Genomic DNA, 24,693 nt, shown 5'->3' on the forward strand with positions numbered 1-24,693 from the left:
CGCCACCTTCTGCCTGAAGGCCCGTTCAGCCAGTCACGGACAGACAAATAGACCTATGAACCACTCCGAAAGATTTCACAAGTGATCTGAGTTTAGACAGCTTCCCTCCCTGACTCTTTAAGTCTTCTCTTATTTATTTGTTTATTTGTTTGTTTGTTTGTTTATTTATTTATTTATTTATTTATTTATTTATTTATTTATTTATTTATTTATTTATTTATTTATTTATTTGTTTATTTGTTTGTTTGTTTGTTTGTTTGTTTATTTATTATGCATACAAGAGCTGGGTTTAGGCCAGAGGTGCAGAGGGTGAGAGGGTTCACCAGAGACAGAGTGGGGAGCAAGACAGGTGTATCTACTGACATCCACTGCTGAGGGGAGCAGCGGGAAGACAGGAGAGGCCTGCTGTGCCATGTGGGTCACTCCCTGGCTGGGAAAGGGATTTGTAGTGCAGTGGCTGCTGATAGCTTGATAGCCCTGAGACTGTAACCTCTGGGTCACCAGAGAAGCCCCTACATCTTCGCTTTCCCTGGGTTGAATGCAGTCTGGGACTGTCCTTGGTCATCACCAGGTCATAATGCCTAGTATCAAGCAAACACTTTTCTCAGCTGTGTCACAGCCCGATTATTCTTCCGTCTGCAGAATTGTTACTTCACTCATAACCTTTAGCTGATTAACATTGATGGGCAGCCAGGCATCCCAACCACCACTTTGCCTCTATTAACACGCTCAGCTTAATTTCAACAAATAATGTGTATCACTTTTACAATCATTTTTTATTTACTGTTTGATCAGATTATTGAAATGTGATTTTATGTTCATGCAGCCTAATAAAAATTTCCCCATATCATTTTGTTTCATTAATTCACTTTTCTAACAATTTTATTGTCTATGTTTCATTTTTATTGTATTTTCCAAAAACATAGATCACTGACAATTTGAAATTAAAAAGCAAACTGTCCCTTACTACAGATGATTTAAGAAATGCCACGATAAAATCAATCTTATATTAAAGATAAAGAAGCTATAGAAAGACAAATTATTTTTCTCAGAAAAATCAAATTGTGTTGTAGCCAGAGGCCCAAAGAATGTGAATAAACATCAAACCACACAATGGACTAGTCTTTAGTCTATTCGTATAGTGTGTTGGCTTTTAGCTCTGTCGTGTTCAAAATTTAATTAATAGCCAGGAGGGAAACCGCTGAAGGGCATGGCATTAAGATTTGGAGATGGCAGTGAGCCGTCAGTGGTGACTGCAGCAAGAGCAACAACATCAAGAGAAAAGATGGATCTGACCATCTGGTGTGCTGTGCAGAATTGCAGACAAATTTTTATGAAAATAATGCAGAAGTCTTGTGCTTTCTAGAACGTGAGAGATCTCCTGTCAGTGAAAAGGTAACCTCTGGTGTAGTAGTGGCTGGAAAAAAGAACCTGTAGGTTTTAATTGGATGTCAATGTGCCAGATGTTTAGCAGGACCAGCCCCTCAAAGTCGTAGACATCAAAGACACTTGCTTGGCCAAATAGAAGGTGACACAGACTGGCGCAAAGGGCAGAGGTGGTACAGGATGGTATGTTCCACTTCTGCCTCTGTCACACGCCAGTAGCTTCCTCCCATCACAATCAACTCTCAATTCCCCAAGTCCCATATTGGGTGGCAGGGACCTTCGGCATGCCCAGACATTCAGCAGTGCACTGGTCAAGAAGGGCCAGCGGCTTCTCATCCAGAAGACTCGGATAAGAGTCTTCCTGTGCCACGTGATTCCCAAGAGGTGACCTGCCCCCCTGGCAGCCAGCTGCTCTCTAAGATTCAAGATTCCAGCAAATCACCTTCCACTGCCTCTTCTCGTCTTGGGGTCGGGGATGGCTCCATCACGGAGCTCAGCTCCTCGGTCTGTTCTCTTGGCTCCTTCCCTATTCTTTCCCTCCTTTTCTTTCCCCTTCTGCTAGAAAATAAATCCAAAACCACACTCGGTGCACTCTACATGCTCTCTTCCTTTAATGAGCTACTGAGTTCAGTTAGTTAGCATTTGGATGAGGTTGTTTCCATCTCTTCATCAGAGTTTGGCATGCAGCTCTCCTATAACTTCCTTATCTGGCTTTGGCAGCAGGGTAATACTGACCTCCAGGAATGAGTTTAGGAGTTTCATCTGTTGTTTGGAAGAGTTTGAGAAGGGTTGGTGTAAATTCGTCTACAAATGCTTAGTAGAATTCACCCGTGAACTTCTGGTCCGTGTTTTTCCTTATTAGTAGGTTTTGATGACTGAGTCCAGCTTTCATGATTGGCTTGTTTCTGTTTTGTATTTCCTCATCATTCAGTCTTACTCTTGTGTGTTTCCAAGTTTTTTGGCAAAAGGTAAATGTGTGAATATCCCAGCTGTCTTTCTGTCACTGATTTCTACAGATCCGTTCGGTTGTGTGCAGGCCAGGGCGCTGGCTGGGGTCTCTGCAGGGCACCACTGCCGGCAGGGTGAGGGCCACCTGATCTGAGTCCTGGTCAGCATATGCCCCTTCTCCAGCTCTACCTGAGGCCCAGTGATAGAGCCCCACAAATCATTCTACCCAGCGCAATGAGGAGAGGCCAGAATGAATTTCCAGGGAAATGTCATTTCAAATGTGGGGAAGCCAGCTACCTACCATGGGCATCTTTGCTCACTGGATAACCCACTGGCCCAGGGGCACCATCTTAGTATGGCAATATGATGACCTTGGGGATAGTAAGTCAGCACATAGAGCTCCTCCCACCCTCCAGGGCTGGACTTTTCAGTCCCTGAGGGCCCAAAGATTGCTTTAGCAACGTTTGCATTCTGGGATTTTCCATACTGTTCCTTGTCTATGGCTCATTCCTAGTTGTTCTTCTTGGACAGGGACTGAAGTTAGGGATGACCTGTCACTGTCAGCCTTGAGGAGTAACTTGTGATGCACTGTGGTTGTGGCTGAGAACACACATTTGGGTGACAGGGCAATGGTGACCTGACCCAAGCACCCTACCTCCTGGCAGACTGAAGTGGCTCAGCTGGAGGTGTCTGATTCTGAAGTGGAGGCTGGCAGTGGCCAGAGCCAGCTCAGTGGCCAAATGTCTGCTTCTGCTGTAGCTACTGCCACCATGTTCTCTCACCAGCTCCAAGTACAAAACCAATTTCACCCCATCGTGAAAAGTCATAAACTTTTCTATTTGCTACAAAAGTTGAATCCGACTAATAGCCCCAAGTTAATATCGGGAAATTAAGTTACATAATGCAATGAGTAATTTTTCAGTGACTGAGAGATACTGCAATCACCAGTGACAGGCAACCTTGTTCATATTTATTGAAGAATTTGAGCAAAGAATTATTTGCTTAATAACACGCTGTGCTTAGTAGGGGATGTCCCTGAATTATTCAATGTGAGAGTTGCTTTTTCTTTTGTCTGGAAGATAAAAACGAGCTAAGAAACAAAGGTGGCAAAGTTAAGGATGAGACCTGGGATTCATCCTTTTCTTTCACAGTAAGTATGTCAGTTCTTACTGAAAGCAAGAGAGTACTTTCCAGAATGCTTGTTTAACTGGAGTCTGTGGGAATAGGTGAGAGTCATGCTGAATTGTCCCTAAAAACTGTGAATTGTTACATTAGCATATCAAAACCCTTCCAAAGTGTTTGGAAGATTTTTTCCCCCTTTTTATCTGCAGCTTTTCTCTGGAAGAGGCTGGTAATGAGTGTATCTTGGGATATAGGTTTATTTCAAGGTTACTGAAGCATCACAGGAATGCAGGCAAATGGGAAACTGATGAATTATCTCCAGAGGGCACAGCTAGCAGCATAACCTATAGTTTCCAGAAACTTGAAAAATGATGATAAACGTTTTAAGTCTGGCTTGTTGGTGGTGAGACTAAAAATGCATTTTGACGGACAATCAACACTTTTGTCCAAGTTTTACTATAAATTATACTTTTGTAACTTTCCAATTCACAATGAATAGCTTTCATTTTACAGTAATAAGCGATCAAGTTCAAGAGACATGTACTCTTTAAAAGACAGAATTGTTGCTGAAGATAAAATACATTCGAGACCATTGAGGAGAGACATGTAGTTTTGTTTGAATGAAAAGCACTGGAGTAACTTTCAGAATGGTTTCAAGTAATAATTTTGTCATTGACAAAGTGCCCACAGGAAAGATTGCTTCTGTTACCTGGATATTACTTTCTATGTAGTCAGATGGGCAGAGAGAAGGAGATCAGGAAAAGGAAAAATTGAGGAAAGAAAAGGAGAAATCAGTTTGTTCCTATATCTCTACATGAAAAACTTCTCAAATATGTCTAAATCTGACTTCTAAATTACTTCCCCAGAAAGGTATGTTTTAAATGAATGAAATAGATTTATTTGGAACTAAATTTGCTTGGAAGTTCTGAATGAAAGGCTATTCGCCTTTTTTTAAGCTTTGAATATTTATCACTATTTATTATACATGAACAGCAGTGGTGTTTAAATGCAACTATTTTTTAAAGTAGAGAATTTGCTATTTAGAAGCAAAAATATCTCATTTCATGTTGTTTTCATCATGTTTGAGATTGAACAGTTGTTCATTTGCCTAATAGCCATTTTTAACTTTGTCTGAATTTTACATTTAATCCTCTGAGAATACTTTATTAATATATTTTCTTTGTATTTTAAATGTTTCTTGTATTATGTTAAAACAATTCATTAGAATAACAGATAAGCATAAAGAACAAAACCCAGAAATTTGAATACCCAAAGATAAACACTGGTGATATGTGAGCCATAATAATCCAGAAATGTGTATATGTAGATGTATGTGTATAAAATATAACTAGATATAAAGATAATCCATGTATAGATCTGGATATAAAATTAGGTTGACATGACTGTTACTTGACCACTATCAACACCATTTAGCATCATTCAGTCTAGTTGCTATCTGTATTTTATCCTGTACAAAAATGAGATTGGAGATTATTTATAATTGTTTTGTAATCAACTAAAAATATATATATTGTTTAATACTCTCCTACATACCCTCATTGAGTTGGGGGTACTGTTAGGAGTTTGTATGCCTTGATGTTATAGAAGATGCTGTAATGAACATTTTTATATAGAAAGCTTTCTACAATTTTTTTCCTTTTCTTATGGAAAAAGACTCTTGTAATAGAAATTCTGGGTTGAACAGCAAGCTTTGGTGGTTAAGAAGAGGCGCTTTAACCAACTGAATTTTGACACTGAACTTAAGCTTGTTTCCATAGCAGTGGTCCATAATTTACTTTTTGTATATACACTGATTTAGTTTTTGTTTCTTTCATTTATATACTGAGAAACACTACTGATTTACTCTGAATATAAATCTATGCCGCAGATAGTGATGTTGCCGGTGTTTATAGTTCTTGGTCAGTCGGACTTGTGTTTTGTTTTTCTTTCTTTTATTTTGCCAATTGCTTTTTTTTAAGCCAAAGTCACTTTTTCCTTACACACCAGTAAGCCAAACAACAAGCACAAGAAGAGCGTTTGCATAACCTGATGTGTGCGGAGTGGATGACTGTTGGCTTGCGAAAATAACTGTGGGTGTCGGCAGCTCCCACCTATGTCTTGGGGTACCAGGCCATTCAGTACAGCAGTCCGGGATGTCTTTACTAAAGGAGCTCAGGACTTCTGTGAAAGGGAAGTACCCTGTCATCAATGAAGGTAGAGAGGCTTTGAAGAGGCCATAGAGAAGGGTTCCCTAGGACCCCTCTCTCCCCTCCCCCCAACCAATAATGTGCATAGAGAAGGAATGAAATTACATTGAGGGGGGCTGTTAGGCTGGGGCTGAAGTTTCCAGTTGGAAACTTGGTTTTTTTCTCAGGGCACAGAGGGGTTTGGGGGATACTCTCTAACAGTTACCCCAAAAGAGGCAGCTTTCCTAGACTTAGTCAAATGGTCTGGTAGATTGTGCTTTTCAGAATCAAATTAAGCCAAGGAGGGGGAGGGAAAGAGGAGTAAACGGAGGAGCTTTTTGTGCACGGGTCCATGGGAACTGAGCAGAAACTGTCATGTGTGGTTCCAGACTGCAGACTGCTGCGGTTTGTTGAGCTGAGCAAGTCTGTCTGTCATTTGTGGGGACACTTTATACCAGTGAGAAGTAGGGAAATTTTTGACCTCATGGAATTATGGTTCTGTCTCCATTTAATGTTTGGAAATAGTCACAAAATCTTTTGATTCGATTCCAAAGAATTTTAGATATCTTACTTTTTCCTATATTTCTCTATTTTCCCACCGTTTATTTACTGGTGGAAGGACAGACTTTAGGGATAAGTAATTTGTAGTTGAAGATGTACATTGCAAATAAAAGGAAGATAGTAGCATTCGTACTTTGCATGGTAAAACATAATCTGCTTTATTATATTTCAATTGCCCTTTTTTGGCATAGAACTAGAGTGCAGGCAAGTGGTGGGGGCGGTGAGAAGATTTAGCAGCGACAGAGGAGGGAGCAGAACAGGTGGATATACAGAGACACACTGCTGAGGGGAGCAGGAGGGAGGCAGGAGAGGTCTGCTGTGCCATGTGGGTCAGCTCCTTGGCCAGGGACCGAACTCAGGCCATCATGGTGAGCGGTTGAGATGGTGGTGCCGAGCCTTAACCCCTAAGCCACTAGGGAGGCCCTATTTCTGACTTTTTAATATGCGGTGCTCATTTTTTGCTTATAGATGTGTAAGCGTAAACCTTTCTTATTTAATCTGCACTGAGGTGACACAGTATGAAGACATTACAGAAGTTCCCAGCGTACGTCACTGAGCATTGACATGTGTCTATACTAGGTTCACTGCTAAAAGCACAGCTCCCTGCTCCTTATCACTGCTCTTTGTTTCCGGTTGCCCATCCCCTTTCTTCCTTCAAGGCGGTAACTGCCAAAAAGTCCCACAGTCCAAACACTTACGTTCCTTTCTTTAGTTCACCTGCTTGTTTGTTCTCTATACGACTTGTGAGTGAAATCACAGTTTGCCTTAAATGTATTAAATCTTTACTCGTAAAAAGTGAAAGCAAGCTTTCTGATTTGGCACTCTTTTTTACTGTCATTGCCATCGCTTTTTTTTCTTATAAAATTTAAAAATATGCATTGAAATCTCTCAGTCCTTTCTGATTTCTGGTTTTTGTTAAGACTAATTGTCCTATCTTCTTTAATCATAGTATTAACAAATAACTATTTCCTCACAATTAGTTGGAATGTCCGCATCGCCACGTAGAATTGACATTTGAAAAGTATTTGAGTACCTCAAAAAATAAGGTCAATTCTTATGTAAGTATGTGTAGTCCTCGAATTATTGAATTGTAGACCCTATAAACCTGTAGCTATTAGAAAGCTTTTGTGAAGCAGAAACCTGACCTAGATCTTAAAAACTGAAAAATGAGGTCCATAGTTGTAGTTATAATTGATGTTACTAAGCCTACATTCATTTTATTAATTGACAATACCTGACTCCAGTTCAGATCACTTTATTACTGTATCTATATAAACCTGAAAGTGAAAGGATAATTGGTGATATGTTAATTATTGGTATCTGTACATATTATGGGAGGACAAAGGAGACAGAATAATGTTGGTTAACGCAGGCAGCGAGCGCTCAGGGACAGAAAAGGGAGGAGTTAGCTGTTTCCTCGGGAGGCCCCTGAGAGATCAAAGAGCAAGATTTGGTGGAGAAGGAGAATGTCAGATTACCTTGCAGGTTGTGTATTTGTGAATCTGCTTGCCCTCAAACTCGTGTTACCCTGAGCCAGTGCGCGTGGCTCCTTGACTTGGTCTCCTACAAACAACCTGCCGGCCCAGGCTGACCAGCAGAGGGTATCTCTGCCTCTTCTGATTTCCACTTCCCACTGGAAACGGGGGCTTTTCACACTGAAAGGCTTTGGGGGTGACTTCCTGCTTAATGTGCCACAGTCTAGCGAAGAAATGTGTTCTGTTCTAGGCAAAAAAAAGCTGCTCTTTGTTTGACAGAGAACATGTGTGCTGGTTGGGTGAGCTTCACTAGAGTATAGGTGATAATGAATCATCAATGAGGATTCAATAAAGTGTCTTTGAACAGAAACGCACATAAATCAAGGTCTGAATTGATCAGTTGATGAAAATACAGTGACCACAGGCAGCAAGGAGCCCAAGTCTGTGAGGTGATGGGTCGAGATGTACACAAGGCCAGTTGATTCCTATGTCTTTATAAACCACGCCCATGTCTGGACCCCAGAGAATTATGAACACATGCTTATCCACTAAGCACAACACATCCCCCAGCTAATGTGAGGGCTGATTACTTCCTAGTCAGTTATGCCATCAGTCTCGGCCTACTCCTCCCACCTTCTAGGGAAGATTTGTTCAGATACCCCATTGTAACATTACCCCCAAGTCCCGACAAAGTCTCACTCAGAACAATGTCATTCTTTTAATAGCTTTCTCACTGGAATTAACAATAAATCCAGTTTGTTCCCGATATTTTTTGACTGATGGACCTTTGGGGAGTGGGAGGGAATAATTCATCTATCTAATTGAAGAAAAAATATGTGCACCTCAAAGGAAAAGTAGAAAAAGTAAATCAAATTGAATGAATGAAAAATGTAAGCTTAGGAGTCAGTCAATACAAAAGCAAAAAAAAAAACATAAAATGGTAGGTATGGACAAAAAATATAAAAGCCAGTCTTTGCAAAGACAATATTAAAAAAAAATCCTGACCAGGGGACAAAAAGAAACTAGGAATACATACTGAATCTATTAGAGCTGTAAGTGTGTGGGAAGGATGGATAATTAGACAGCAGAATGCCTTTTGTCAATAAATTAAAAAATAAAGAAAAGAAAATTCTTTTAAAAATATAACTGACCACAACAGACTTAAAAGTAAATGCATGATTTAAATAAAAGACAATCCAGGCCCTCCCTGGTGGTGCAACGGGTTAGGACGCAGCACTGCAAGCTGGCCGCAGCTGCCTCAGTGCAAGTTCGATTCCCGCCCCGGAGGTGACCCACAGGGCGCAGCAGACCTCTCCTGACCCTCCCACTGCCCCCCTCAGCCGTGTACTTTGTCAGTCTGCCTGTTCTGCTCCCCACTCTGTCTCTGGTGAAGACTCTCACTACCCCTGCACCTCTGGCCTGTACCCCAATTCTGTATGCATAAGTAAATAAATCATAAAAATAAATAAACAAGTAAAAGACAATCAAATAGAACTGGGTAAGTAGTTAAAATGTTCCCACAAAAAAAGCACAATGGTCATGCTGCTTTACAAGTGAACATCCCATCAATCTTAGGAATAACTCTTCTAGAAAATATAAAAATAAATTATCCTCAACTTATTTCATGTCACCAACTATGTTGGTTTCAAAATTAGACACTGTGGCATGAGAAAAATTGCAATTACAATTACTGGTGCAAACATCCTATCTTAATTATTAACAAATTCAATTCCATTACATACACAAGCATCATGAAACATTGTCAGGCTAGTTTTATCATAGCAAACCAGGTTTAGTTTAATCTCAAAAGAAAAAAAATATATATAGGTTCACATAATACACTACATTAGTAGATAAAAGCAAAGCAATGTGACAGTCACAATAAACACAGTAAAGGAATTGGATAAGCTCATGCATGAATGGTACAAAGTTCACTTATCAAACTCAGGGAAAAGGGAACACTATTGCCTGATAAGATTCTTAAATACACACAGCATAGATTTTGCTCAGAGGTGAGATGTAGCAGCACGTCATGAACATTATAGTTTAAGGACAATTACTATCACGAAGCCCTGTCAATATTTTATAGACAACCCTAACAATGCAATAAGAACAGTAAAAAGTTATATAAGTTTACAAGGGTGGAAATATAATTCTCATTAATTACAGATTACAAAACCATCTAGTGTTTCAAAACAATTTGTAAGTAAAGTTCTAAATTAGAAAGAGGATCTAATGTCCCTGATACAATATAAATACACAAAAGTCAGTTGAATTTTCTATATACTAGCAACAGTTAGAACAAACATTAAAAATAAATATCATCCGCTGTAATAACAAATATAAAGTGCTCAGATTTTAAATCCAACAAAGATTACCAAGTATTATATAAAAGGAGGATATGCCATGCTCGTGAATGTAATGAATTTCTAATGAATGTAAGAGGTCAATTCTTGAAAAATGGATAAAATGCATTCACAATCAACATGTATTGGTCTTTCTTTGCTTTGGGTTACTGTGTAAACTAATTCTAAAATGCACAGGCAAGAACAGAAGCTTAAAACGATCTAAGACAAAATGAGACCAAAAATGCAAAGATCAGTCTTGCCAGATTCTGAGGCTAACAAAAAGACCAGTGACCTTAAGACAGTGTGGTATTGTCATTGGCACAATCAAGTTCACCAGCGGGGTGGTGGTGAGGTCAGAAATAGACTGACAAGGGCCAGGTGTGGGATGGAGGTGGCATCCAAGGTTCATGGACAAGAAAGGTTGCTCAATCCTTTACTCTCGGCAACAGGTAACTCATGAAAGAAAAAGAAAAATCTTAGAAGAGCAACAATGAACATAAGTCACATAGAGTAGTTACATTCAACAGACAGCTTGGGAGCATAGACCCTGAAACTGTCGGTGACCCCACTCCTGGTACCCAGGCCCTGGTGTGCCCCTTTCCTGAGGGAGCAGTGAGACGCACACCCTGCTGCTGACCTGAGTTGAGTGGGCGTCACTTCCGCAGTGGGCTAATGAACCTCGGTTGTCTGTTGATCCTCCCCTCCCGGTTTTCACAGAGTAAAGGGCCATATGGAGAAACCCAGATAGCGACTGATGAAAGGTGAACTCCATCCAGCCAACAGCTAGGAAAAACAGGCTTTCAGTCCAGAGCTCACAAGCAACCGAATCTCGCCAGCTTCCACGTGAGCTTGGCACCAGCGCTTGTCCAGGTGAGTCTCGGAGGCAGCTCCCCAGCAGCAACCACACAGCAGCTGGGAAAGTCCTGGACCCCCACGCCAGGATCTGTGACCCACGAAACAGTGAGATAATCAGTGTGTAGTGTGTGAAGCCGTCAACTTTGTGGCAATATAGTTGTGCAGCAATGGATAACCCATGAAAAAATGCTTAGAAGAAAATGGACAATATTTTTAGTGCCAAGACCTTGGGAAAGAGTCTTTAATAAGACACATCTTTAAGAAAGGTATAATTGATCAAAGAAAACATTGACATAGTGCTTCCTTTCAGATTAAGCCCACCTGTGCACCACAACCACAGAAGTCACAGTATAATGACATGAGTGACATGCCAAGCTATTCACAACACATGTAATCACAAAAGGATTAGTATTATGACTATATAATAAACTTCAGTGAGTCAGAAAGCAAGGCCTGAAGGACAACATGGATTAAAGACTGAATATGGATTTGATTTCACAAAAGGAAAGAAAATGGCAAAGAATGAGACTACTCTACAGGAGCGTGTGCAGGTGCGCACAGATGTGCGTGCTCTGTGCTGCTAATAGTCAGACGGATGTGAATAAAAACAGAACCATGACAGTTTTATCATGTCATACAGGGAGAGAGAACGAGTCTGAAATGTCAGGTACAGGAGAAAACTCAGAGCAGCAGAAGCATTCTATAATGCTCAAAGTATCAATTTATATAGGCAATTTGGAGAATAAGAATTTACATCGTCTGGCAGAGTTGAGGATGCAAATATCCTATTAACCCAGCACTTTTGAACCTCAATAGATATATAGGAAGGAGGATAGGGTGAGGGTGGGTGGGAATATTCTGGGTACAAAGAAAATACAACAAAATTCTTATAAAATAGCATCATAGAACACAGATTTTTATAGCAATGTTCGAATTTGCAACAATTAGAAATATGCCCTAAATGCATCAAAAAATAGATGAAGTATGCTATGTTCAGATGACATACTCATATAGAACATTGCCATGTTAAAAATAAGTGATCTCCATCTCTAAACATCAGCCTGCATTAGATAAACAAAAGCAAGTTGCACAAGAACATATATCACTGTTACACAAAGTGGAAAAATATAAAATGTTGATACATACATGGCCGAGCCAAGAGAAAAGCAAGGAAATAGCAAACAAAGTCCAGGATAGACGTTAAGAGTTACTCTAAGATCACTGGTGGGAACAGGGCGATGTGATAATGGAGGGCAGGTGGGGAACTTAACAGTTGTTAATTGAGCATTTCTTAGAGTGGACGGTGGGTTACACTCATGTTGATGTTATTAATATAATGTATACTTATATGCCTCATAATGTAAGTGTGTGAGGTTATGACTTCTGACTCTAAGCCCCATCTTCGGCCGTAGACCATTATTAATGCCATACAGGAGGGCTTCCGATGATCCAGCTAGAGCCAGTTCATCATTTTAGTCACCGTAATAGTATTGTCTCTGTATATCGGTAATATACCCAGTCTGATGGGGGGGCGAAGGCGGGGCGGGGCAGCGGGGTTGGCATATGGGAAGATGGATGATAGTGGTTTCTCATTTGCATACAGTGAACCACAGCAAGGGCGTAGACAGCAATGCCCAAGAAAAGCCAACCACAGAAAAGGAACCCCTCTCGATGGAGGGTATGGAACTGTGATCCTAGGTCTGTGGCACTCATCCCCCATGCGTGTGTGTGTGCTTGCTTGCAGTCCTCACTGGAAAGCTGCATTTCCAGCTGGAGGCTCTGGGGTTTGCTCCGGTCCCTAGCTACAACCTTGGAGAAGAGAAGGTGTCTGCATTTACAATGCATCAAGCAGAGGATAAGGTACAGTAGAATTGTAACCCAACTCAAGGAGTATACGTGATATAAGTGAATTTACAGAAAAATTATTCTCTGTACATTGATTTATATTGCTATAATCCCCTGTTCTGTGTGATGTCAAGGTGGACAATCATTATATATGCAATTTGGATATGTACTCTGAATGGTTTCCTCTGACCCATCATAGCTGTGGAGTAAATGTAACATTCACACATAATCTTCGGTATCCCCAAATTTTATGCACGATTATAATAAATGAAACACATTGAAGTAGAATAAAAATACAATGGTTATAATACAGATGACAATTACAACCTACAAATGAAGCTATGACAATGTAATGCTTGATTTTATACAAATAGTACTTTTAACAGAGAAGACCGTCTTGAGCAATAACACCATACTTAGATTCAAAAAGCTCTATATCTCAATAAAACAAAAATGATATGTGCCAAGAATAACTGAAAACATGGCTTAGCGATGAAGACATTGAAGATGACATGAGAGTTTGAATAAACTTGTTTCTTGAATATGGATATAAGAGCAAGCATATCCAAGCCAATATATATTAATTGTGATTTATACAACTCAGTTAATATATTAAACACTAAAATAGATATTAGGTCTGTATATCTTAATGATATATGTTCAAAATGTCTGAAAATATTTTTAATACATCCTCATTGGGAAAATGACCCATCACATGGATTTATCCTTGAGCACAATCTCTCTCTCTCTCTCATGCATGTGTGTATAAATACATATGTACATATATACAATCAATATCACTTGACGATTTGCAGTGACCGCAAAGAGCAATTCAGAGCCTTTCTATTAATTTTCACATGTGATTTTAGTTGACCCTTGCATCAACTTTGAGACGATTTTACAAATTGAGGAGGAAACAGAAATTTCAGATTGAAAAGCTTACCTCAGAGCACATAGCTGGTATTTACCAACCTAGGAATTCAGTTTTATCCAATTTCAAATCACATATAATATTAAGAAGTGTCGCAAATATAAAATTTTAAGAGACTGCCCCTTCAAATCTGTTTGGTGACAGAGCAACCCCCTTGCCTCAAGTGAAGACGGAAGGTTGTCTGCTTTGATGTATTTCTGCAATCAGCCACCTGGCTTCTCATGCTCAACCAAAGGGGGGGTTTGGATTTTGTATGACTAATGCTGTGGAAGATAAAGTAATAATGATCACGTGATACACAAGCCATGGGCTGTGAGCAATGAATTAACCAGGGTACTCAAGTCAGTCGTTGAAAATGAAGCGTAAAATCCACCTGATTTGTTTTAAGGGGTCAGTTTTTATTAACTGTACCATTCCAATGCATTTATTACAGGTGTATTATGAAGCAACCGCATCCCTTCTTGGTTCTATTATGTGTTCTTATAAGCAAATCCTCCTTTAATCATTTTATCAACGATCACACTGAAATTCAAATTAAAATAGTGCAGTATAATTAAAGCAGCCATATTAAAAAATTCCAAGTGGGTTAAATCTACAACAAACAATCTTTTGGAGCAAGGCTAGAGGATAAATGACTATGTAAGTAAAACCTGATAAATGCCAATATAATTTGGGCAGTAATCTTTGACCGTAGTATGAAGGGTTTGGGACATTATTTGCATCGTGCAATTAATAAGAAGCATCTTTTGCATCGTCACAGAGGGCAACCCAATTTAAGGAGGGATTAGAGATGCTGTGTTACTCCTTCATCTGTGAGGAAAGGGATGGTGCTGAGAGTTGAGCTCAACCCCAAAAGGAGTCCCAGAGGGTCACCAAGGCAACCGGGAATAAGGTGTTAATGCCAATCAGACTGGACCAGACTGGCCGAAGGGGTGAGCCTCCTCACCCCTTTTTGGTTGTTTCCTGCCTTCCCTGTACTGAGAGCTGAGTAGCCTCAAGGAGATGGGAGCTTTTCAGGGGGAGGGAGAGGAAAAGAAATGGCCCACGGGGCCTGGAGGAAATACACCTTATTTGCCTACTCTGCCATCAGTCCACACTCGCACACTTCTCTTCAGGGCAGCCCTTGATATTCAGATTTCTGGTTCTAAGCATGTTGGTGTGGCCGAGTGAATGGGGTGGGGAGAGGTAGGGGTTGGTGGTTTGCTTCTAGCTGCACTCCTCTCTGGATGGATGCCAAAATCCAAGACTAGGTGGGGAATGCACCTAACCTTACCAGCCTCACTCCCCTCACCTGGTAACTCCCTTTCCTCATAAGCACCCTATTTGGAATGAATCTCTGCTGAAGAGAACACTTTTGGGTGTCTGTCCTTGCAAATAATCATCATCTGACATGTCTCCCCACTCCTCTCCTCTCCTACTTGTTCAGAACTCTCTGGAGAGACTCCCCTCCTCACAAGCACGGAGTGCCACAGTCAACTGAGTTTTTTGCCAGTTAACTACCCTGACAGCAAATCCAAACAGCTTTGGCAAGTAAGGAGATCGATCAATGAATTATAAATCCATTCAAAATTCCTTCATACAATCATATTCCATACATAGAAAACACAGGCATCCTACTTATCTGTAAATCGGGCACATGTCGAATAGTGAATTATGCCATACGAATACCTTCTGGGTCATTCTGTAGCACATATGAAGTAACTCGATAGATTTTTATCCCTCTTTTAAAATGTCTACACTATGCCAAACCTGGACTTCACCCACTTAGGTCTCAGGTAACCTGTAAACCTTTTTAGTGTGAAATTAATGAAGGTCTAAATGGTGAGGGGTGGGGCGTGGAGGAGGGAGTAAGCACAGCAAGGGTCCTGGGTACATTTAGTAAGTTGTGGTGATGGAGTGGAAAAGTGAAATAGTGAGATCCATTAGAGATGTGTCATTACGTGTAGGGAGCAGAAGCCAGTCACTGTGCATCACTGAGGGAGCAAGTTGAGTGGCTGAAATTGTGGGACCAGGATGTCATCTTTAACTTGTCCCAGACTTCTCAACTTCTGCCTTGTTAGCTCCATACAAAGCCCTAACAGTTACGACAGAAGAGAGGACTATTACAAAATGATACCAGCCATACCGAAGTTGCTGTTAACTTATTTATTAACAGAAGAGCTTTGTTATCCATATAGTTCCAATAAAATTGCTGATAATCTTTAGTTTTCTTAGAAGCAATGCTTCTAACTGAGTAGGTGAGTGGAAAAAGCTAAGCAAGGACAGGACCCACAGGGCTTGGAAGTGTTGGCTGAACCTCTCTTCTGGAAATAGAATAAATTAAACACATATATGTTCTTTGGACTAAATAAAACATAAGCTCATAGAGATGGTAGCTCAAGCATCTACATACTCAGAGATAGTAGAATCTGTTGTGTGAAGTTCCTATCGTCCTTTCGGCTAAAACTCAGTCACTGAGTTCTTTCGGCCTTACCAATTCATTTGAGCTATATTAGTAGATGTATTTTGGTCAACAAATCCATAATCAGTAGACAGCCACATTACTCAGTCCCTTGGCCTATTTCAGAACGCTGGGCGCTCTTACTCTGAGCTGGTGTTAGAAACTGCTACCTCCTCTTTACATTTTTTCCCTAAGTGTGTCAGCAGATATTTTTCTAATTATGACCAGAGTTATCAAGCCAATCAATCAACAGAATGATTTAAAAATCACTGTTAATGTTTACTCATTACAGATAATCGAATGTGCTCAAAGCTGTCTATTACGGTGGTCTAGGACCTTTGATGATGGTCCAAAGAGTCCTGATAAATGATATTGATGGAACGTAAACTGCCTGGTTGGGGCAGGGGGATCCCCACAAATGGGCAAGTGCTAGCACATACAGTGCGAAGTCTTCCCTGAAGTCATGGTCAAGGGCACGGGCAGGTGTCCGCCATGCTGGGGAGGCTGACAGCTCATCCTTGTCTGTGTGCATTAAGCTTCTATCTGGAAAGAAAGCCAAGCCCATACCCCTTTGAGGACCTAGGTCTAAAGCGTGTGTGTTCTGTCATCTCCTTAAAACGTGTGCCGTTCTAGGTTTCTGTAATGCAAAGCATGTTCAGACATCGGTCTTCCTTCTCCTGAGCACACTGTCCCGTTTTATTCTCTTCTCTGGCATCTTCATTACAGTAAACTCAACTCCGATACATCTTTTCCCTTGCACTCCTAGTGACATTTCAGACTTTGAAAACGAGATTAACGATTACCACATCTACATTACTTTTGTCAGCAAAATTAAGACGTGCTGTCAAGATTCCAATTTAATAAAGACATTTTATCTAATTAGACTGACATCTGGAGAAATCAACAACTAATTTTTATTTTAAAGAGGATATCTTATAACTCTTATAACTGCTGTTGCCTTTACAGGCATCACATAATGAAAATCACTTACTTATTTTCAGGGTGTTAAAAGTAAGAGTAGAGGCTAGCGGGAGTGTTTCTAGAGCAGCACCCTAACAGCGGAAGACCTGAACATGCCAGATGAGATCCCCCTAGAAACTGGTCACACCAAGCCCAGGGGAACACATGCTTTTACCCCTGAAGCCGTCACCCCTCACCCACACACAGCATTCTCAAGGGCATCGGCCAGTAGTCTCCCCCTCCAGCAAACTGCCCTGGGCATGAGAAGGGGTGAGTACAGAGACTCACCTGGAAATCCACCTGGCTGGGCCGCGAGGGGTGAAGGCGAGAACGGGTCCCTCTCTCTGCTGCATTGACACATCTGTTCCCATAGTCATTCCAGGATGACTCCTCCTCACTTGGCCCCTCGGCCCCCCTTCCTCCACAGCTGCAAGCCCGCTGCTCTGCCCATGAGCTGATGCTGCATAACGTTACTGGCAAGGCAAGGCCGGGGCGGCTCGGCTCTCCTGGCGGGACCTGCACACATTTGTAATTCTTACCTCGACTCGATCAGACTTAATACTCCTGCCAACCAGAGCCGTTTGATTTGATCTGATTGGAGACCACACATCCCGGGAGCCGAAAGCAAACACTGGGAGTCTGACCAGTAATGGCAATAGTGTTATCGTCCGTGGAGCAATTTTACGTGCTGGCTGAGAACCCTGAGCTAGAGAGAGCAATCTTCCTCGAGAATAATACAGATTCAGGTCTTCTGTTTTCCTCTTCACCTAGACGAATACAAGAATGATTTTTCCTTCATTTCAACAGTGTAGAGAAAGCAGTGACAGCTGTAGAAGGAAGGAGAGTCTTTTTGGGGGGGTGTCAGTGGGGTCCACTCACTCTAATGGAAGAGAAATGACAGGCAAGTCAGTTTCCGCGGGAATGTAACACATCCAGGCTTTATCACTCTGGAGGCACATTTTGACATAATAACAAACTACTGAGAAAGAACCACTTTTATCTAGGTCAGAGTGACAGACTCCCGAGTATTACAGAGCTGGGGGGACTGGTGGTTTGAACCGTCAGGGGAAGACAGCAGCCTGTACAGCGATGTTCAAGTCCCCACGCTGGCTACCAGCCTTTTCTCATCCACTACTTTGTCATTACTCCATGGCTTATCATGGTCTAGCATTTTGATTTCAAAGACGACCAAAATAAAACGCGCCACATTTTATGATGGCTCCATTTCTAATAAGATGCAGATGGTAAAGGAAACAGATGCCTCTGACATCATCTCCCATTTGCCTTCAACTTCTGCAGACACTGGCGGTCTGTACACTCATTCAAAGGGATACAAGAAAAGTCAGGCAATTGTCCAATTCTGTTTCCAATCCAAAAAAAAAAAAAAAAACCTCACAGCAGCGGCCCAGCTTTCTTTAGTCATCCATTGATAATTCCACAAAAAGAAAGAAATTTGATGCTAAGTTTGTGTCAAGCTTTGGTGCAAAATTAATCACAATGGGGAAGAAAAAATACCCACAAATATCAGGAGCTTAGCAATTAGTAAGAGCTGGCTGTTTTTGCAAGACAGTGACAGAAAGGACAGGACAGGAGGACCGTGCCAGTGAGCAGTGTGGCCTTAAGGAGGACAAGAAGGTGTTTTAACAGAGAAGCAGCTAAAATGCTCCAGGTGCCCTGACACCCAGATGCTTCAAAGACTTAAGTAAAATACTTGCAGGAGGGCTTTTCAGGTTGCTGATTCTGACCTCAAGAAGGAAAAAAAAAAAATTCTGTATTTCCATCTGTATTTCCCAGAAGAAATCCTGTTCTTCTGGTAGGTGTTGAACCATTTCCCCAGAGACAGCACTGGGCATGACAACCACTAGTGTCAAAGTGCAAGAGGTGTGCAAGGTGACCTTGTAAAACAGATAAGGGGGTCAGCAGTCAGTCCTGAAGCCAGAGTTGTTTGAGGGAAGCCACAGCTAAGGCCTACAGCAATCACTGCTGTTGAGGTTCAAGACTGAAGAGCAGTTACAGATGAAGGCAAGTTAAGAGGAAAAACGTCCCTTCTCCCCAGACACCCATGATAGAAGTTCACCAACCCCGCTGGAGCAGAAATATTTTTGCAGAAAAAAATTCAGTAGCAGAAGCAAGGACTCTGGTGAGAAAAATAAATCCTGTTAGCCCAAACATGGTGCCTACTTTTCAAATAGTGTCTGTGCAAGGAACACGCTGCACGCAAACACTCACACACAATCACACACGCCGTACAAGAATGAACAAACACTTCAAATTCATAGCCATGAATTGGGCGGGAAAGCATTAGTGCAAATTTCTGCTGACCTGCAGCATTTAGCCCCTAAACTTTGGATACCCCAGACGATCCATTAGCGTCCAGCAGATGTTTTCGATCAGTTTAATTTCATCTCTAGGCAAGTTCTGTTTCCAAACATGAGTGCTTGTTGCTGATATTTCCCCTTCATAGGGAAGATAGAAAAGGTTCGTGGAGGTGGCAAACAATATTTGGTTTAAACTAGCAGGAGATAAAGGAATTCCAAGAAAAGCGAAAATCCTTTCAGTGGTTTTCTGAGGAAAACGCACAATATCTTCGAACTTGACCAGCTGGTAGCTGCCTGGCCGTAAGTCTGTGCTTATTCTCAAGGCTGCTGCTGTGTTTGCCAGCCACAGATGCGACAGCAGAGAGACTGTGCTTGACCTGGAGTTGGACAGTTCTTGCCTCAACGATTCATACTCAACCGCATAGTTTAAGTTGCATTTGCCTTTACCTCCCTCTATTTTAAACAATTTACCTAAGTGTTCTGGTACATTCTTCAAAGAGTAAAGACTTGGCTTACTACCGTACAGCATTGAGTAAACCCACGCCCGCGGGTCCCTTACTACGTATAATGCCCTCATGGAGGCTCCTAAAACCTCTTGGAAAAAAGGAAGCTTTAAGGTCCAGCTCCCACTGCTTAAACTGAGCACAGGCCGCGCGCTTGGGTAAAAGACCAGGTGTCTCCGCAAAGCCCTAATGTATTCAGCATCTCTGTCAAAGGCGCCTTTCATCCTACTTCTTTGCTCGGGCAAAGACTCTCTTCTTTTTAATTTCCTTTTCTTGTCTTTATTCGCTGCAAAATACTGGGCCAGTTTTCCTCTACTGGGTTCGTGCAGGTGGATGTTTTGCAAGTGTAGCTTCGTGTCTTGGACTAAAGACTGCAGCCAGCCCCGGAGCAGGCGAAAGCGCGTGCCGCGGACGTCCGCCGCCCTCCACTCACAGGCGTCCACAAACGAGTCGATCTCGAATTCGGTCTCCGGGATGTCGATGTAGGCAGTGGGCACCCTGATGTACAGAAAATCACTGCTGTTGAAGAAGAGTTGTTTGAGAATTTCCGCTCCTGACCCAGGAAGTGAGGTAATGACAACATTGGGAAGGTGGAGGTGGTGGCCCTCGGGGGGCGAGGTCTTGGCATTGGCCGCGGCCTCTGTCCTGGTCCACTTGGCACAGATGGGCTGGGTGCAAGAGGTCCACACGTCCAGCAGCTCGATGAACCACAAGGCAATAACGAGGATGAGTATCCACCGCATCAGCTTTTTAAAAGAAAGGTAAAAGCGCCACTGGCAAGTCAGAATCAACAAGCTAATGCACAGAATCAACCCCACTGCTATGTTAAATTTAAACCCAAAGGGGAAGATGACTCTGTCACGTCTCACAGGCTTTGCGATGGCTTCCGTGCCCACACCGAAGCGGGTTATCTGGCCCTGATCGGCCACACTGGCAAAGCCACCAAATCCCAGGTAATCGAATCTCGTCTTGAGGTTGGGGTAGTCCGTCACCATGGACACAATGTGTTCCGTGTTATTGACATGAAGAGAAATTTGGAGACCAGAGTCGGAATTATCAATAAATCTGCAGCTGGACACATTGACATAGGGCCCGTAGAAGACGTACGCGATTCTGGTGACAGTGGATGCCATCTGGAAGGTGACGTTCACAAACTGCGTCCACCGTTTCTTAAATTCGGCAGCCTGCTCTGCTTCCTGGATGCTGGCCACGGGGCTACGGCCGTGCTGATCGAACCAAAACATCTTGTAGTGCGCGTCCCACACGTCCATCATGGCGCCATTGTAGCGGCTCATGAACTTATAGGGGATGTACTTAAAGTCAATATCCAGATTATGAAAGAAGGCACTGACAGACTGTATCGGGGAATCGTCCTGCCTCTCCACGTGATCAACAACTAGCAACGTCTGAGAATTCAGGAGAAGCAAAGCGCGATACACACTTTTCAGTTTCATTGCTGAAGAATAAGCAGACGCGGCCTCTCCACTTACGAACAGCATGTCCCCGTGCTGAGAGGCCGTCACGATTTCCCCAGCGGCATCACCCACCTCCTCCCCGGTCCACTTGAGCCACTGTGCGCATTCTCCCAGCTGCCCTTCCCAGGGCTGGTTACACTGGCTTGTGGGGGAGGGCGCGAAGACCAGCACGTTGTTCAGGTGGCTCAGCTTCGGTCCGTAGAGAGCTTCAGAAACAAACACCTGCCCGTTGGGGGCAAAGGTAAACGAGTTCTGATCTGGATGTTCATGTCCTGGGTTAAAGCTTCTCCACCCATCGATCCAGGAGTACGGCTGGAAGTGAACTATGTCATACACAGCTCGGCCCCCCAGCTTCCCAGATTTAAAAGACACAAAGGTATTGGCCTGGGTATTTGGCAGCCCGGCCCCGTAGGTGACAACCCCCCAGTTGGGGAACATGTGCATTTTGGCTGTACCGTAATCTGGAGGAGGTTGTGGGGCGAACTGGGGGTCGTACCAGATGTACTCAGTGTGAAGAGTGCTCCACCTCTGGGCAGTGGAGGGCACCATGGGCCCGTCCTTGGGCCGGTGCTTTCTGATCTGCTGCGCCAGCCAGTTGCCCGCTCCGTTCTTTAAAATGAACTTATCCAGAAAGACCAACTGGCTCTCAGGACCGTAAAACCAATTGTAATTGGAATCCGCTATCCCCACGGTCCTTTGGAAGCCCGGCAGAAGGGTGGCATAATAGAACCAAAAATGCATTTTTAACCAGTTATTATCCAAGTTGTTGATGTTGAAATGGCGCTGGGCCAGAAAAACATACTGCGTGACCGACTTGGCGGTGTAGCTCCCATAGGCCACTCCCTCATCCAAGGAGCCGTCCACCACGTGGTTCAGCAGAAACATGGTCTTTTCCATCACATCCACCACCACCTGCTTCCACACGCTGACTTGGGCGCCTCGGCCCGCCCCGGTCACCAGGGCGCCAGTGAGCAGGGCCAGCATGTTGGTGGCTTGGTGATTATGCAGCAGTTGTTTGCCCCACGAGCGGACTTTGGAGTACTCATACATCTCCTCAGTAACAGCCCATATCTTGTCCAGGTACCTCTGTCTCCGGGGATGATCTAACAAGGTATATAAAAAGTCAAAGGCGGTGGCGAAGCCCGTTAAGGAGTGGCCGATGGGAACCTCATCCCCAGGAGCGTTCTCCACCAGCCAGTCTTTGTAGCCGACCAGCCTGTCCATGTATTCCAAGGCAAACGCAAAGGCCACTCTGTCTTCTGGGCATAACAAACAGTACAACGCTAACGGAGGCAGGTTGTTGCCATAAATTTCATTCCACTTGGCAGCAAAGTCAGCGTGCTTGGGTGGAGGTAGGTAGTAGGTGGGATTGGAGAGCATAACTGTCACTGCGCTTCTGATCGCTCGGAAAAGATGCAGATGGCTTGTGCGAGACCGGTGTCTCAGGGCTGGGATGTCTCCAGCATCGAAATATAAACTTGGATGAGGCACACTTTTCGGAAGCTTTTGATTGGGTCTGAACTCTTGCACTTCCTGTGTCTTAAACTGATCCAGGTCATCTGTGAAAACTGCCCAGTCAGAGTAATTGCTCACGGAGTCCTCAAAAGCAGAGAAAGCAAACACCGCTAATGTTAAAAATAAGCAATGTCCTGTAAACATCAACGCCATGACCCATGGGAACTCCTGTCCTCAGGCAGACATGTCAAACAGTGCCGAGCGCAGCTCCCCAGTTAGCAGAAAACACTCATTTAAGGTCTTGACGCAACAAAGACGGTACATCGTCCGTGAGCTGAAATGCAGCTGCCATCCGGCTCCTTCAGAGCAGGTGCAGTGAGCCACAGAGCAAACGTGCACCGGCACCTGTTTCCCTGACCCAGTCTACTGCCAGTCAAACTTCAAGGGATGGTAAAGCTTCCAAAGGGCCCGTGTCACCATAGCCGAGCGCACGGAATCTGGAGTTTACTTCCTGCACATACATTGATCTAATAGGATGAGTCAAAGTAAAAAATAAAAATAAAAACCGAAAGCACTCCAGGATGCAAATCAGCAGTCTTCCCCAGAATAGGAAACCAGCGTGGGCGAGAATGCAGCCATGGGGTTGGAGTCTGGCCTGGAGTCCGCGTGCCCAGAGGCGCTGAGGAAGCGCTGCAGGGCACAAGGTAGCCACTCCTTCAACTTTGTGTACTTCTTGCTTTGAGGATCTTTTCTTCTTCCGTTTTGGGCAGGAAAAGATCCTCAACAAGTGTTCAATGGTTTTAAAAAGAACTCAAGACTCCTGCCCTCCTCAAGCCTGCCTCTTCAGGCTCACTTACTCATCAGCCTAGAGAGGGCCTCTTGTCTTCTTTTACCGGCTCCGTCCATACAGCTATAAAGGGCTGCTCTCTTCAGCCACCGGGGCAGGGCCCTGTCCCTCCTGTGGCAGCCACCAAGTGGGAAGGAAAATTCCCCTTTCACCAACTGTGAGTGACATCTCCTTTCTGTTCTTCTTGCAAGACACCCCGGCCTGGGGGGAAACAAAACAAAGAAACTCTCTGAGGCTGGGCGCACGGACACACACGGATGACTTAAATGCCCCCTCATCTCGGGATAGACATGTGAGCTCAAGATCAAATCTGTCCTTAGGTATCAGCCAAGTGAGCTCCGAGGAGCCTTCCCCCTCCCCACTGTGCCTTGAAACGCGAATACCAAATGCAACAGTGAAAGGCGACAAGTGACAAGCCGCCACAACACATAACCCGACAGAATTTAGCTTTCGGCTGGGGCTGGCGTGGGTCGCCAGAAAATGTTAGTATGCAAATGCAGCGCACACAGAGATGAGGACCGCTACTCCGTGGTTCCGTCACAAAGGACTCGGGGCCGAAAGGGCAAAAACGGGATGCCCCTTTCTGGATCCCGGCGGGCGTGGGGGTCTAGCTTTCTGGGGTCCGCTGGACCCGAGGTCTGACTCTGCTCCCGGGGGAGACCCGGGCCAGCGCGGGAGCCCGCGGCAGCCACCGCTCGCCTCACCTGTAGCCTCGCGGTCCATCCCGCCCGGGGCCGGCAGGGGGAGCTCAGCGCGCACTTGGGGAGCCGCTCCCGCGCCCGCGTCGGGTCTGGAGAACCTACCCAAGTTTCAGTCTTGGACAAGTCTCCTCTCCGTAGGAAACATTAACGCCAGGAGTTTCCCGCCCCGCCCTGCCCCGCCTGTTGCATTTCTCGTCCGTCTCCCGCGAACAGGCCACCCCCGGGCCGCACTCCCCACCCCGACCTCAGGCTGGGGTCCGGGGGCAAGAGACCCCCAAATGGCAAGTCCCCTTACCTTTGGCAGGTCTGGACGGGGTCTCCCGGCAGCGCCGGGCCC

General features: G+C 43.7%; 1 protein-coding gene across 1 annotated transcript; it reads right to left on the reverse strand.

The window, feature by feature from the left end:
* Positions 1-9,192: 9,192 nt before the first annotated feature.
* On the reverse strand, positions 9,193-23,021 carry DSEL (dermatan sulfate epimerase-like). Its single transcript, XM_004684026.2, has 2 exons — positions 17,597-23,021; positions 9,193-10,969 (listed from the first exon to the last, which is right to left on the reverse strand). Exon 1 carries the CDS (start codon positions 23,019-23,021, stop codon positions 19,389-19,391), a length of 3,633 nt encoding a protein of 1,210 aa, XP_004684083.1. The 3' UTR covers positions 9,193-10,969; positions 17,597-19,388.
* Between the last annotated feature and the right edge of the window lie 1,672 nt (positions 23,022-24,693).

This window comes from Condylura cristata, unplaced genomic scaffold (genome assembly GCF_000260355.1).
Source record: "Condylura cristata isolate star-nosed mole 26May11 unplaced genomic scaffold, ConCri1.0 scaffold00016, whole genome shotgun sequence".
Lineage (NCBI taxonomy): Eukaryota > Metazoa > Chordata > Mammalia > Eulipotyphla > Talpidae > Condylura > Condylura cristata.